The sequence below is a fragment of the Candoia aspera genome, chromosome 2 (genome assembly GCF_035149785.1).
Source record: "Candoia aspera isolate rCanAsp1 chromosome 2, rCanAsp1.hap2, whole genome shotgun sequence".
In the NCBI taxonomy this organism is placed as follows: Eukaryota; Metazoa; Chordata; class Lepidosauria; order Squamata; family Boidae; genus Candoia; species Candoia aspera.
Genome location: NC_086154.1, coordinates 112,934,981 through 112,949,195, shown reverse-complemented (window position 1 = coordinate 112,949,195; position 14,215 = coordinate 112,934,981). Strand labels below are relative to the sequence as shown.

The following is a 14,215-nucleotide window of genomic DNA, read 5'->3' as shown; positions in this document are numbered from 1 at the left end:
CCTTAACCTTTGGGGTTTATATGGCTGGGTTTTTCCCATGCTTCTTCAGTTTGTTAGGATTCCTGTTATGTACAAGCAATAAAACATTAGAGACCAGTTTCTTGTCTCAGCGTGTTTCCTGGCAGTTAGGACAACTACTGTGGACAAGAGGACCACAGAAGAAATGGAGTAGCCTTCATAATTAATAGTACAGGGGCTAAAGCAGTGCTTGGATACAATCCAAAAAATGATAGAACAATCTCAATTCAAATTCAGGGCAAGCCATCTAACATCACAATGATCCAAATATACGCCCCAACCACAGATGCTGAAGAAGCTGAAGTAGAGCAGTTCTATGAGGATCTGCAGCACCTACTGGACAACATGCCTAAAAGAGACGTTATTTTCATCACAGGAGACTGGAATGCTAAGGTGGGCAGTCAAATGACACCTGGAATTACAGGTAAGCATGGCCTGGGAGAACAAAATGAAGCAGGACATAGGCTGATAGAATTTTGCCAAGACAACTCACTCTGCATAACAAACACTCTCTTCCAACAACCTAAGAGATGGCTTTATACATGGACTTCACCAGATGGACAACACCGAAATCAGATTGACTACATCCTTTGCAGCCAAAGGTGGCGGACATCTGTACAGTCAGTAAAAACAAGACCTGGAGCTGACTGTAGTTCAGATCATGAACTTCTTCTTGCACAATTTAGGATCAGACTAAAGAGATTAGGGAAGACCCACAGATCAGCTAGATATGAGCTCACCAATATTTGTAAGGAATATGCAGTGGAGGTGAAGAATAGATTTAAGGGACTGGACTTAGTAGATAAGGTACTGGAAGAACTATGGACAGAAGTTTGCAACATTGTTCAGGAGGCGGCAACAAAATACATCCCAAAGAAAGAGAAAACCAAGAAGGCAAAATGGCTGTCTGCTGAGACACTAGAAGTAGCCCAAGAAAGAAGGAAAGCAAAAGGCAACAGTGATAGGGGGAGATATGCCCAATTAAATGCAAAATTCCAGAGGTTAGCCAGAAAAGATAAGGAATTATTTTTAAACAAGCAATGCGCGGAAGTGGAAGAAGACAATAGAATAGGAAGGACAAGAGACCTCTTCCAGAAAATTAGAAACATTGGAGGTAAATTCCAGGCAAAAATGGGTATGATCAAAAACAAAGATGGCAAGGACCTAACAGAAGAAGAAGAGATCAAGAAAAGGTGGCAAGAATATACAGAAGACCTGTATAGGAAGGATAACAATATCGGGGATAGCTTTGACGGTGTGGTCAGTGAGCTAGAGCCAGACATCCTGAAGAGTGAGGTTGAACGGGCCTTAAGAAGCATTGCTAATAACAAGGCAGCAGGAGACGACGGCATCCCAGCTGAACTGTTCAAAATCTTGCAAGATGATGCTGTCAAGATAATGCATGCTATATGCCAGCAAACTTGGAAAACACAAGAATGGCCATCAGACTGGAAAAAATCAACTTATATCCCCATACCAAAAAAGGGAAACACTAAAGAATGTTCAAACTATCGAACAGTGGCACTCATTTCACATGCCAGTAAGGTAATGCTCAAGATCCTGCAAGGTAGACTTCAGCAATTCATGGAGCGAGAATTGCCAGATGTACAAGCTGGGTTTAGAAAAGGCAGAGGAACTAGGGACCAAATTGCCAATATCCGCTGGATAATGGAAAAAGCCAGGGAGTTTCAGAAAAACATCCATTTCTGTTTTATTGACTATTCTAAAGCCTTTGACTGTGTGGACCATAACAAATTGTGGCAAGTTCTTAGCGGTATGGGGATACCAAGTCATCTTGTATGCCTCCTGAAGAATCTGTATAACGACCAAGTAGCAACAGTAAGAACAGACCACGGAACAACGGACTGGTTTAAGATTGGGAAAGGAGTACGGCAGGGCTGTATACTCTCACCCTACCTATTCAACTTGTACGCAGAACACATCATGTGACATGCTGGGCTTGAGGAATCCAAGGCTGGAGTTAAAATCGCTGGAAGAAACATTAACAATCTCAGATATGCAGATGATACCACTTTGATGGCTGAAAGTGAAGAGGAACTGAGAAGCCTCATGATGAAGGTGAAAGAAGAAAGTGCAAAAGCCGGCTTGCAGCTAAACCTCAGAAAAAACCAAGATTATGGCAACCAGCTTGATTGATAACTGGCAAATAGAGGGAGAAAATGTAGAAGCAGTGAAAGACTTTGTATTTCTAGGTGCAAAGATTACTGCAGATGCTGACTGCAGTCAGGAAATCAGAAGATGCTTAATCCTTGGGAGAAGAGCAATGACAAATCTCGATAAAATAGTTAAGAGCAGAGACATCACACTGACAACAAAGGCCCGCATAGTTAAAGCAATGGTGTTCCCTGTAGTAACATATGGCTATGAGAGCTGGACCATAAGGAAGGCTGAGAGAAGGAAGATCGATGCTTTTGAACTGTGGTGTTGGAGGAAAATTCTGAGAGTGCCTTGGACTGCAAGAAGATCAAACCGGTCCATCCTCCAGGAAATAAAGCCAGACTGTTCACTTTAGGGAATGATATTAAAGGCAAAACTGAAATACTTTGGCCACATAATGAGAAGACAGGACACCCTGGAGAAGATGATGATGCTAGGGAGAGTGGAAGGCAAAAGGAAGAGGGGCCAACCAAGCGCAAGATGGATAGATGATATTCTTGAGGTGATGGATTCGTCCCTGGGGGAGCTGGGGTGGTTGACGACGTGGGCTGGTCCATGAAGTCATGAAGAGTCGGAAGCGACTAAACAAATAAACAACAACATAGCCAGGACAAAATTCTTAGTTAAAGCTTTCCACCAGGCTGGAAAAATTTTAGAGCACTATAATGTTATTATATTATTACTGTTTTTAAGGTTATTATGTTGTTGTTTATTCGTTTAGTCGCTTCCGACTCTTCGTGACTTCATGGACCAGCCCACGCCAGAGCTTCCTGTCGGTCGTCAACACCCCCAGCTCCCCCAGGGACGGGTCCGTCACCTCTAGAATATCATCCATCCATCTTGCCCTTGGTCGGCCCCTCTTCCTTTTGCCTTCCACTCTCCCTAGCATCAGCATCTTCTCCAGGCTGTCCTGTCTTCTCATTATGTGGCCAAAGTATTTCAGTTTTGCCTTTAATATCATTCCCTCAAGTGAGCAGTCTGGCTTTATTTCCTGGAGGATGGACTGGTTGGATCTTCTTGCAGTCCAAGGCACTCTCAGAATTTTCCTCCAACACCACAGTTCAAAAGCATCTATCTTCCTTCTCTCAGCCTTCCTTATGGTCCAGCTCTCGCAGCCATATGTTACTACAGGGAACACCATTGCTTTAACTATGCGGGCCTTTGTTGTCAGTGTGATGTCTCTGCTCTTAACTATTTTATCGAGATTTGTCATTGCTCTTCTCCCAAGGATTAAGCGTCTTCTGATTCCTGACTGCAGTCAGCATCTGCAATAATCTTTGCACCTAGGAATACAAAGTCTTTCACTGCTTCTACATTTTCTCCCTCTATTTGCCAGTTATCAATCAAGCTGGTTGCCATAATCTTGGTTTTTTTGAGGTTTAGCTGCAAACCAGCTTTTGCACTTTCTTCTTTCACCTTCATCATAAGGCTCCTCAGTTCCTCTTCACTTTCAGCCATCAAAGTGGTATCATCTGCATATCTGAGATTGTTAATGTTTCTTCCAGAGATTTTAACTCCAGCCTTGGATTCCTCAAGCCCAGCTTGTCGCATGATGTGTTCTGCATACAAGTTGAATAGGTAGGGTGAGAGTATACAGCCCTGCCGTACTCCTTTCCCAATCTTAAACCAGTCCGTTGTTCCGTGGTCTGTTCTTACTGTTGCTACTTGGTCGTTATACAGATTCTTCAGGAGGCATACAAGATGACTTGGTATCCCCATACCACTAAGAACTTGCCACAATTTGTTATGGTCCACACAGTCAAAGGCTTTAGAATAGTCAATAAAACAGAAATAGATGTTTTTCTGAAACTCCCTGGCTTTTTCCATTATCCAGCGGATATTGGCAATTTGGTCTCTAGTTCCTCTGCCTTTCCTAAACCCAGCTTGTACGTCTGGCAATTCTCGCTCCATGAACTGCTGAAGTCTACCTTGCAGGATCTTGAGCATTACCTTACTGGCATGTGAAATGAGTGCCACTGTTCGATAGTTTGAACATTCTTTAGTGTTCCCCTTTTTTGGTATGGGGATATAAGTTGATTTTTTCCAATCTGATGGCCATTCTTGTGTTTTCCAAATTTGCTGGCATATAGCATGCATTACCTTGACAGCATCGTCTTGCAAGATTTTGAACAGTTCAGCTGGGATGCCGTCATCTCCTGCTGCCTTGTTATTAGCAATGCTTCTTAAGGCCCACTCAACCTCACTCTTCAGGATGTCTGGCTCTAGCTCACTGACCACACCGTCAAAGCTATCCCCGATATTGTTATCCTTCCTATACAGGTCTTCTGTATATTCTTGCCACCTTTTCTTGATCTCTTCTGCTTCTGTTAGGTCCTTGCCATCTTTGTTTTTGATCATACCCATTTTGGCCTGGAATTTACCTCCGATGTTCCTAATTTTCTGGAAGAGGTCTCTTGTCCTTCCTATTCTATTGTCTTCTTCCACTTCCGCGCATTGCTTGTTTAAAAATAATTCCTTATCTCTTCTGGCTAACCTCTGGAATTTTGCATTTAATTGGGCATATCTCCCCCTATCACTGTTGCCTTTTGCTTTCCTTCTTTCTTGGGCTACTTCTAGTGTCTCAGCAGACAGCCATTTTGCCTTCTTGGTTTTCTCTTTCTTTGGGATGTATTTTGTTGCCGCCTCCTGAACAATGCTGCCAACTTCTGTCCAGAGTTCTTCCGGGACCCTATCTACTAAGTCCAGTCCCTTAAATCGATTCTTCACCTCCACTGCATATTCCTTAGGAATATTAGTGAGCTCATATCTAGCTGATCTGTGGGTCTTCCCTAATCTCTTTAGTCTGATCCTAAATTGTGCAAGAAGAAGTTCGTGATCGGAACTACAGTCAGCTCCAGGCCTTGTTTTTACCAACTGTACAGATGTCCGCCACCTTTGGCTGCAAAGGATGTAATCAATCTGATTTCGGTGTTGTCCATCTGGTGAAGTCCATGTATAAAGCCGTCTCTTAGGTTGTTGGAAGAGAGTGTTTGTTATGCAGAGTGAATTGTCTTGGCAAAATTCTATCAGCCTATGTCCTGCTTCATTTTGTTCTCCCAGGCCATACTTACCTGTAATTCCAGGTGTCATTTGACTGCCCACCTTAGCATTCCAGTCTCCTGTGATGAAAATAACATCTCTTTTAGGCGTGTTGTCCAGTAGGTGCTGCAGATCCTCATAGAACTGCTCTACTTCAGCTTCTTCAGCATCTGTGGTTGGGGCGTATATTTGGATCACTGTGATGTTAGATGGCTTGCCCTGAATTCGAATTGAGATCATTCTGTCGTTTTTTGGGTTGTATCCAAGCACTGCTTTAGCCACTTTACTATTAATTATGAAGGCTACTCCATTTCTTCTGTGGTCCTCTTGTCCACAGTAGTAGATCTGGTGGTCATTTGATGTGAAGTGGCCCATTCCAGTCCATTTCAGTTCACTGACGCCCAGAATGTCTATCTTTAATCTTGACATCTCACCAATAACCACATCCAATTTGCCCTGGCTCATAGATCTTACATTCCAGGTTCCAATGGTGTGTTGATCCTTAGAACATCGGATTCGCCGTTCACCACCAGCACCGTCGGCCGCTAGCCGTCCTTTCGGCTTTGAGCTAGCTGCGTCATCACGTCTGGGGCTAGTTGAGCTCATCCTCTGTTCCTCCCCAGTAGCATTTTGACCATCTTCCGACCTGGGGGTCTCATCTTCCGATGGTATACCGACATATCTCTGGTTGTACTGATCCATTTAGTTTTCACGGCAAGAATACTGGGGTGGGTTGCCATTACCTTCCCCAGGGATCGCATTTAGTCTGACCTCTCTGTCATGACCTTCCCGTCTTGGGTGGCCCTTCACGGTTTAGCTCATGGCATCATTGAGGTGCTCAAGCTCCAGCACCACGACAAGGTAACGATCCTTTGCTGAAGTAAGGTTATTATAGCTAGGCTTTATTATAATTAAGTTATATTATAGCTGGGCTTGGAAAGACATACATGAAAGGTTAAGATATCTGGTTTTTTTTCAATGATAAATACTTTTTGCTGCTCTACTGAACAAACAGAACACAGGATCAGGTCTTCCAACACCTCTGTTATAATATAGTAGGCAGATCTGTGCCAGAACTACTGTCACTTCAGTAACATGGAGGAAGGGATTAAATAGAGAAGAGATAATGCTCATAGAAGCAGTAGAAGAACAAGGAGGTTTTTCCAGTTTTAACACTGGCACAATCTTGTACAGGTAGTCCTTGCTTAAGGATCATTCATTCAGCGACCATTTGAAGTTATGGCAGCACTGAACAAAAGGATATACAACTGGTCCCTGAAGTTACAGCCATTGCAGTACCCCCCCAGTCACATGATCAAATTTTGGGTGCTTGGCAGCCTGCCTGCACTTACAACTGCAGGGGCACTTCAACTCCCCCTGCCTCCCTCCCCCCCCCATCTATTCCCTTTTGGCCTCCTGCACTCTGCGGCCCCTGCTCCTACTGCTGACCAAGCATGCCTGGCCTGACCCTTCATGAGGCAGCTGCCAGCTGCACAAGGCTTTCTTCCCAAGGTCATGCATGGTGGCTTCCTTGTGAGATCTGGGGAAGATGGCCTCACATGGCTAGCAGCTGCCTCACAAATGGCCAGGGCGGACACACTCATCAGTAGCAACAGCAAGAAGACAGTGAAGGTCAGCTGGGGAGGTGGAGTGCAGGGAGGCAGGGACCTCAAAGTGCAAGGTAGTGAGGGTGACTGCGACTGGGCCTGGGCTGGGGTGGCTGCGGCTTCGTGCCGCACTGCTGGAGCAGCTGGGGCTTCCTGGGCACTGTGCCTTCGTGCTGTGGCTCAGGGGCTTCTTGCAGCCCCTGAGTCATGGTGCATCAAGAAGCCCCTGAATCGCAGCATGGCAAGCAACCCCAGAGCTGCGCAGTTCTGGGGCTGCTTGCCATCCTGCAAGGAAGGGTGCAGGGCGGCCAAAAGGGCAGAGATGGTGGGGAGATAGGCAGGTAGGGGAAGGTGAAAAGGAGGCAGTCCCTTACCTTACCGAGGCTCGGTGCTGGGAGGGACCAAGCCTGGAGTGGCTTGGATTGGAGTGGGTCCTTGGCTAATGAACGGTGGAATTTGGTTAACAACACAATGGGGAGTGCCAGGATTGCCACTGCTAAGTGATGCGGGCATGTGACATTGCATTTTATGACCGCATTGCTTAGCGATGGAAATTCTGGTCCATCATAACTTGAGGACTACTTATACAGCTTTGCCCAGTATTTCATATTATTTCTTATTTATCATTTGTACGGCCACCCATCTTGCAAATGCAACTCTGGGTGGCTAACAAAATTTAAAAATCATACCATAAGTAAATAAGAAAAAGAAATCCTAAAAACAAGGGCAATAACATACTATGGTAACCGAGAAAAACAGCAACAACACACTGGACTCAACTAACTTCCTTGCCCCCGTGCCTGGGAATGGAATGGAATGGAATGGAATGGGATGGGATGGGATGCAATGCAATGCGATGCAATGCAATGCGATGCGATGCGATGCGATGCGATGCGATGCGATGCAATGCAATGCAATGCAATGCAATGCGATGCAATGTCTTATCTGAGATACTACTTTTGTCATCTCAAAAACACTAAGCTTGCAGACATCAGTGATGATGTTACCTAGCTGGGTAATGAAACATCTGCAAGCAAACAACCAAGCTCAGACAGCGCCATGGACTCCACAACTAAGGAAGTCTGAGCAATTGAAATGACACAAGGAAACGAGACAATGAACACAATTAACAGTGTATCAACTTTTTGCAAGGGTGAAATCCCTAAAGGGCAACTTCATTCTTAGTAAAATACTTCAGAATGTGATACCGTTTTCAGGAAATCTAATAACACTGAATAAGATCTCACATTTGCATTGCATGTCCTAATCATACCTATTAGGGAAGGATTCATCAATGGCAATGGAACTTGTTTTTGAAAAAAAATTGCAGCTGTAGAAACTCTTGTAACTAGCTTTTTAAATGGGTGTTATGCTGTGTTCTCCATTCAGGATATTATAACAGTTCTGCTGTGCTGTTTTAAGAGAATGGAGAACAATCTGACCTGTGGCTCAGATGTACCCCCCTCAGCCATTTTTTTTACAAGCACTCCACAGAACTTCAACACTATAAATCGTTAATGACTGGTACTAATTTCCATTAGGAGAAAAACAGGCAAATGTTTTCAGACTAAAAAATATAGTTGGAGGAAAAGATTCAGCTCCCCTTTCTTATTTCTCCATATTGTAGTACTGTATCCATATTTCAACCATTCCACTCACTTTTCCAGTTTTATGTAGACTGCTGCCATTGTAGCTCGTATGTTTATAATTCTTTAAAATCAGCAGAACTTCCCTTAGAGTGTGGCATTTTTCTGAGTCACTTATTATGGACACATAAAGCCAGGGGGAGCAGCAATAAATGCATCTGACCAGTGCCTCTTTCCAGTCCAATAATAGCTTTTTAATCTTTGCAAATGCAAGAAAGGGTTTTCAGATAGAACAACATGATGAAATATGATACAGCACTTTAATGCTTTCTTTTAATACAGATCTAACTATTCCCAACTCATTAATAGAAACTAAAAGCAAATACTTTCTTTACCACTTAATTCTATGATTTCAGCAATATGGGCCTTAGTTCTCCACTAGTGGAAAATAGAATAAACTTTTTGCAAAGAAAAATGTCATTTTTAATCATTTATGATGGGTTGAACATCATGAATATGTTAGGCAAGAGAAATATGCTTCTATGTGCTTGAGAGAATCAGTAAGCTTCAAAGAATAAACGAACAACAATCAACCCAAGCAAAAGGTTTAAAAAGACCAGGGCATAACTATGAATGGAAAAATAATCCTGTATGTTTCTCACATTTTTTTTAAAAGTATACCTATTGTAGCTTTTAAATGTAATGTTTTTCAGTTATATGAAGAGCTCCAGATATTCCTAAAATCAAACAGCTTAAAAAGGGCAGAACCTCTATGTCTTTCTACATTTTGTATATCCCATAAGTCTACAATAAATGTTAGCAACTTTTTCTTGTTGAGAGATGGACAACAGGTAAAAATGTAGTTCTGACTACCATGTAAAGAGGTGAGGAAAAAAACCCACCTTCTACATGTCTTATTCCAACTAGATTAGTCTCGATCCAACACTCATGTGGAGTTTATTCTTAAAATTTGTTTTTTAAAATGCAAAAGTAGGATATTATACACACATGCACACACATATACATACACACTGTGTGTGTGTATGTATGCACTGTATGTGTGTGTGTGTGTGTGTGTATAAAAGTTCTTAATTTTCTCTGCTAAATAGTACAAAATTTGATGCTAGCCACTTGCAAAGTGATATCAAGGCTTTTAAAAGCCCCTGACATATGCCTAACCGCTAGTTAAATTTAGTGATTCAATCTTTAGACAAGACCTTTCTAACAGTCTCAAGAGACGATACTAAAGCAACATTATCACCACCTTTTGCCTCCCTTTTTGAAATAGGAATGGTATATGTTCATTAGGGACATGCTTTTCTTTTCTTTCAAAGCTTTTGGACCAGAGTAAATCTACTCTTGTAGCTTTAATATCCTAATGATTCACATGTTAATATATTTTTAAAAAGCAGAGCTAATAATAAGAATTTAAGAAATCAGAAATGGGATCCTGCTGTAGTAAGAACTTATTAAACTTATAACAGTTATATCAGTGATCTACTTAGCACTGCTAAGTGAGTGAGATGGGCAGTGACTAAATTTGAAATATATATATAAAATTTGTTAAGATTATCATATTCCAAACATCACAATAGGCACAATCATCCAACATTGTGTATGTTTTTGCCAGAAGGTCACTGTCACATCTGATGTTTTAGAAACGTATTTTTTGTTGTAGTAGTATCTCTACATTTATTACCAAGATGACAGATATTCTGCAACTTCAGAAGATTATTGCTTAAATTCCAAAACTCAATTGTACATTGGTGGCCAATTTAACTGAATTGTTATGTCTGGTTTTTTTCTTGATTTCTTGGTTGGATCACAATGGACAGGATCTAAATATTTAATTGTAAGGCAAGGTGGGCAGCCATTTCATAGCTGATGGACACAGTTCATATTTTGTGGGGAAGTGAGGGCTAAAGGAGATGGGATAATAACGCAAAGTGAAAGGGACATGCTATGTAAGTGAAATGGGCTGATATTTTTTCCCCTGATTTGTGGGTTGAGTTTGGGAAATATTCTTTGTAAAATTACCTAAAGTCTATTTTAGGTTTATACTACAATAGATCCTGGGCCTTTCCTCCCTCAAAACGTTGAAACAATGGGCTACCAGTTGTCAGAAATTGTGGTCAAAGTGACTCTGTGCATACATAAAAGAGGGGTGGGGAACAATATATGAAACAATAAGGGAAAATATACTACATACTTATGTATACAGTTGCAGTAAAACTTTCCCCTAACTATTAATAACAAAAACCAGACACTATTAAGCAGCAATGCTGAAAGTGGCTCCACATATATAAATAACAAATGAGGAATTACACATTTATCACAGGGTATGGGGCAGTCTGATATGACATACAAGTTCCTAGGATCCAGAGAGTTTTCTCCATCCACGAGGCTGTGGTTTTATTATACAGTTGACATTAATGCCAGACGCAACTATAAAAGAACACAGTGAAAGATACTGCAAATTAAACGCAAAACACCAACCTTTGCTTAAAGGGAGGCCAGTGAGTGGAGCAAATGCCTCCAGCTGAAGAGTTATCAGATCTGAGTGGGGACGGACCCCATTAAACACCTCTTTCCGTATCACTGCCCTTCCCATTCAACCAACCCGACAGATTATTTAAAGTGCAACAGGCTATCGCGAAGGCTGTGGCCTCGTTTCCATGGAAACCGTAGCGGTTGGTGCGTCCCGAAAGTCCTTCCGGCAGAGAACAGGTGCTACTGACTCTTGTGACCGCTAGTAGCTGCTCCCCAGCGACGAAGTGCCGTCTTTTCGCGAGCTGCCGCTGCATTTCATCTATCTCAGATATATCACAGACTCCCACGGAGATAATTGTTACATCCACCGAGCGAAGACTATATTTTCGCAATTAGCCGGACAGTACAGGAACTACTGTATATTTATCCTCCTTTTTGCATTGGAAGAAAAGTGCAAGTCGCCGACTCCCTTGTTTCTTCGCTAGGTCTGTTCCAGAGTAGATATCTTTCCCCTCTGACTTCCAAGGTCTTCTTTGTCATCTCTTGGTATCCTCCACTAACTCCCAGTACAAAATTTGGAGGAGGGCAGCTCAGGGCCTTTCCCCAATTAGTCAATTAGTGTTATCCACCCATCCTAGAGTTAGACCAAAATAATGCAGACCTAAAATTTGTGCCCCCATTGCCAATCCGCAAATAAAAAAGAAAATAAAATCCCTATTGCTAATCCATATCCCTCAAATAAAAACGAAAAATAGGCGGGGCGGGGGGTTTAATAGATTCCAAGTGTCATTGAGAACAACGATTAAATCCACAAGCGCGCTGTGAAAAGTAGAGAGACATAAAAACATACCCTGAACATTTACTAATAGATCAAAATGCACTTGCTTTTTAATTACAGTAACTTTAAAACACTCCCTTATTGTATAACAATTAGGAAATGCATTATAAAAGTATTAACATGCATTATTTGTTTGATCTCCGTAACTAAAAATGATTTCTTAAAAAACGTTCTAATGTATATTCATACTGTCAATAATGAAACAAAACCACTCACATATTGATCAAATGACTCTCACTCACTTTTTAATCAAGTTTTTAATCAAGTATCAACAATTAAAAACAGGATTTTGTATTGTTTGTTATACAGTGGATAGCTAAAGCAGTACAGCAGAGGCAAAATAGAAATCAGCAATGGGGAACAGTGGATGTGAAAGCAGTATAACTTTCAGTGAAGGATCGGTGGATAGCACTTTGATTCAGTTGGGAAACAGCAATATTTTGCACTCAGATTTGAAGTACTTGGATTTTTTAAAAAATCACTATCCCGATTTTCTTCATAAAGAAAGACAGGAGATAAATCTTAAAATAAATAAAACACATTGTTAAAATGTCCTAATTTTTAAGATAGTGTCAAACATTTTTACTAGAAATTTGTTGTTATACTCCATGATATATCTATATGAGGCTTGATGCAAGACATACTTAATTGTTTCTATACAGCACTGGCCTCGCTAGTGGCTTTCTTCCCAGGAAGAATGCCGCAACAATGGGATGTTCTTTGTTTACTGCCCAGATAGATCTCTGAAACTCTTCTATCGAGCAATGCCCAAGAGATTCCCAGTGCTATCCAAGGAAGAGTAACAGCTCTGCCTGAACTGAACTGGATATTTATGTACATAAATAAATAATAAAAATAATAGGGTACGGACAGTAAATATGAACATCCTTCAGTGCAGGGGTCTATGACCAGATAATGTTCAGATTCATCTAAATGCCAGTACATCAGTGATGCTCTATATTTGACAATTCACATTTTAAATCTTCCGAATAATGATTAAATAATATTAGATAGGAATATTATTCATTTCTGATTATCTGATTATCTCCTAAGGTTCTCAATTTTCCTCTTTCTTTCCCTGCACCAATAATAGTGGTCTTCCCACTGACTGGATGTGACGTATCTGACTCCATTACTGCACAGCTAGATTGCATGTCTCTCACGTAGCCTCAGGGCATGACTTGTATTTCCCTATTCTCTTTGTACTCACTCCCCCGCCCTGATAGAACTGCTGAATAAAAGGAGGTGGGGGCGTGGCCCAGGAGGCAGTACCAGCAACCTCCTGAGATGTAGCGTCAACCACCACAAAAGAATCCTGTGCCTACCGTTGTTTTTTCGACCTCACCCTTGCGAGGGAATCGTTGGCTCATTCCCCCCCAGGGAATCCCATAGACCGAAGGGCGAAGGACTGGTCGCGTGACGCGACAACTGGGGGCTCGTCCGGGATCCCTTCGGTCTCACGGTGTGATCTCTGTCTAGAGGTGCACTGCCTTCACTCTCGTTACTACGCACCTGGAAAAGGCTCTGCAATCGTAAGTAATGGGCTCCCCACTCTCCAAAGTTTCGTCAGTTCATAGGGACGAACTTTATGATTTAGTGAAGAAGGCTAACTCTTGTCAAAAGGCTAACGGTACGACCATCTTTCCCATTTCAAAAAAATCGGTGACTCAACTCCTACTGTACATGGACAGACACTGCCCTGTCTATCCTTCAGAGGGGTCGCTCAAAGCATCCACTTGGGAAAGGATAGGAAAATATTTTCATGATACCCCACGAGCACCCGTGCCTATTCTGACTGCCTGGAAGGCTGTTATGGCGGCCATCAACACTCTTTACCCTCCCCCGTCTTCCCCGGAAACTTGCCCTTCTCCTCCCGGCCCAAAAACCCCACCCCCTCTTGCCGCCCATCTCGATGCTGCCTCACCACCACCCCCTCCATACCCAGCCGTTCCTCCTCCCCCTTCAGCTCCAACCCCCGGATCCCCTCAACACCACCCCCTAGGAGGCGCCATCACTGAACTCCTCTCCTCCCCCCTCTCATTGGAAATGGAGAGTCCCTCTGCCTTTCCCATGACCATCGGCCTAGGGGCGGCGGGAGGAAATTTGTATAACAATATTGAACTTAAGGTTTTGAAACAAATCAAAGATGCTGTAACCACCTACGGCTTGCACTCTCCTTTTACTAGGGGAGTTTTAGACTCTTTAGTTACTGCTAACACTGTTATGTTATTGTATGATTGGAAAATGCTTTTTTCTATGCTTATGACCCCGGCGCAATACGTTGTGTGGCAATCTGAATACGACAAAGGGGTGGAAGTAGAAATTAGAAGAGGTCTTCCCGCAGGGGTGACCGCAAATCAATTATTAGGAAAGGGACAATTCGCAACCTTAGTCCAGCAACAGAACTCCCCCCGTCGTTGTTTTGCTATTATTCACATGTGCGCCATGAATGCTCTCAA

General features: G+C 42.4%; 1 protein-coding gene across 1 annotated transcript in view; it reads right to left on the bottom strand.

The window, feature by feature from the left end:
* CCDC57 (coiled-coil domain containing 57) overlaps positions 1 to 11,055 on the bottom strand; it is a 93,308-nt gene extending 82,253 nt beyond the window's left edge. Inside the window, exon 1 of the mRNA XM_063293262.1 lies at positions 10,925 to 11,055. Coding sequence (XP_063149332.1) covers positions 10,925 to 11,039 — 115 coding nt within the window. The 5' untranslated portion in view covers positions 11,040 to 11,055. The remainder of the gene's footprint in view (positions 1 to 10,924) is intronic.
* Between the last annotated feature and the right edge of the window lie 3,160 nt (positions 11,056 to 14,215).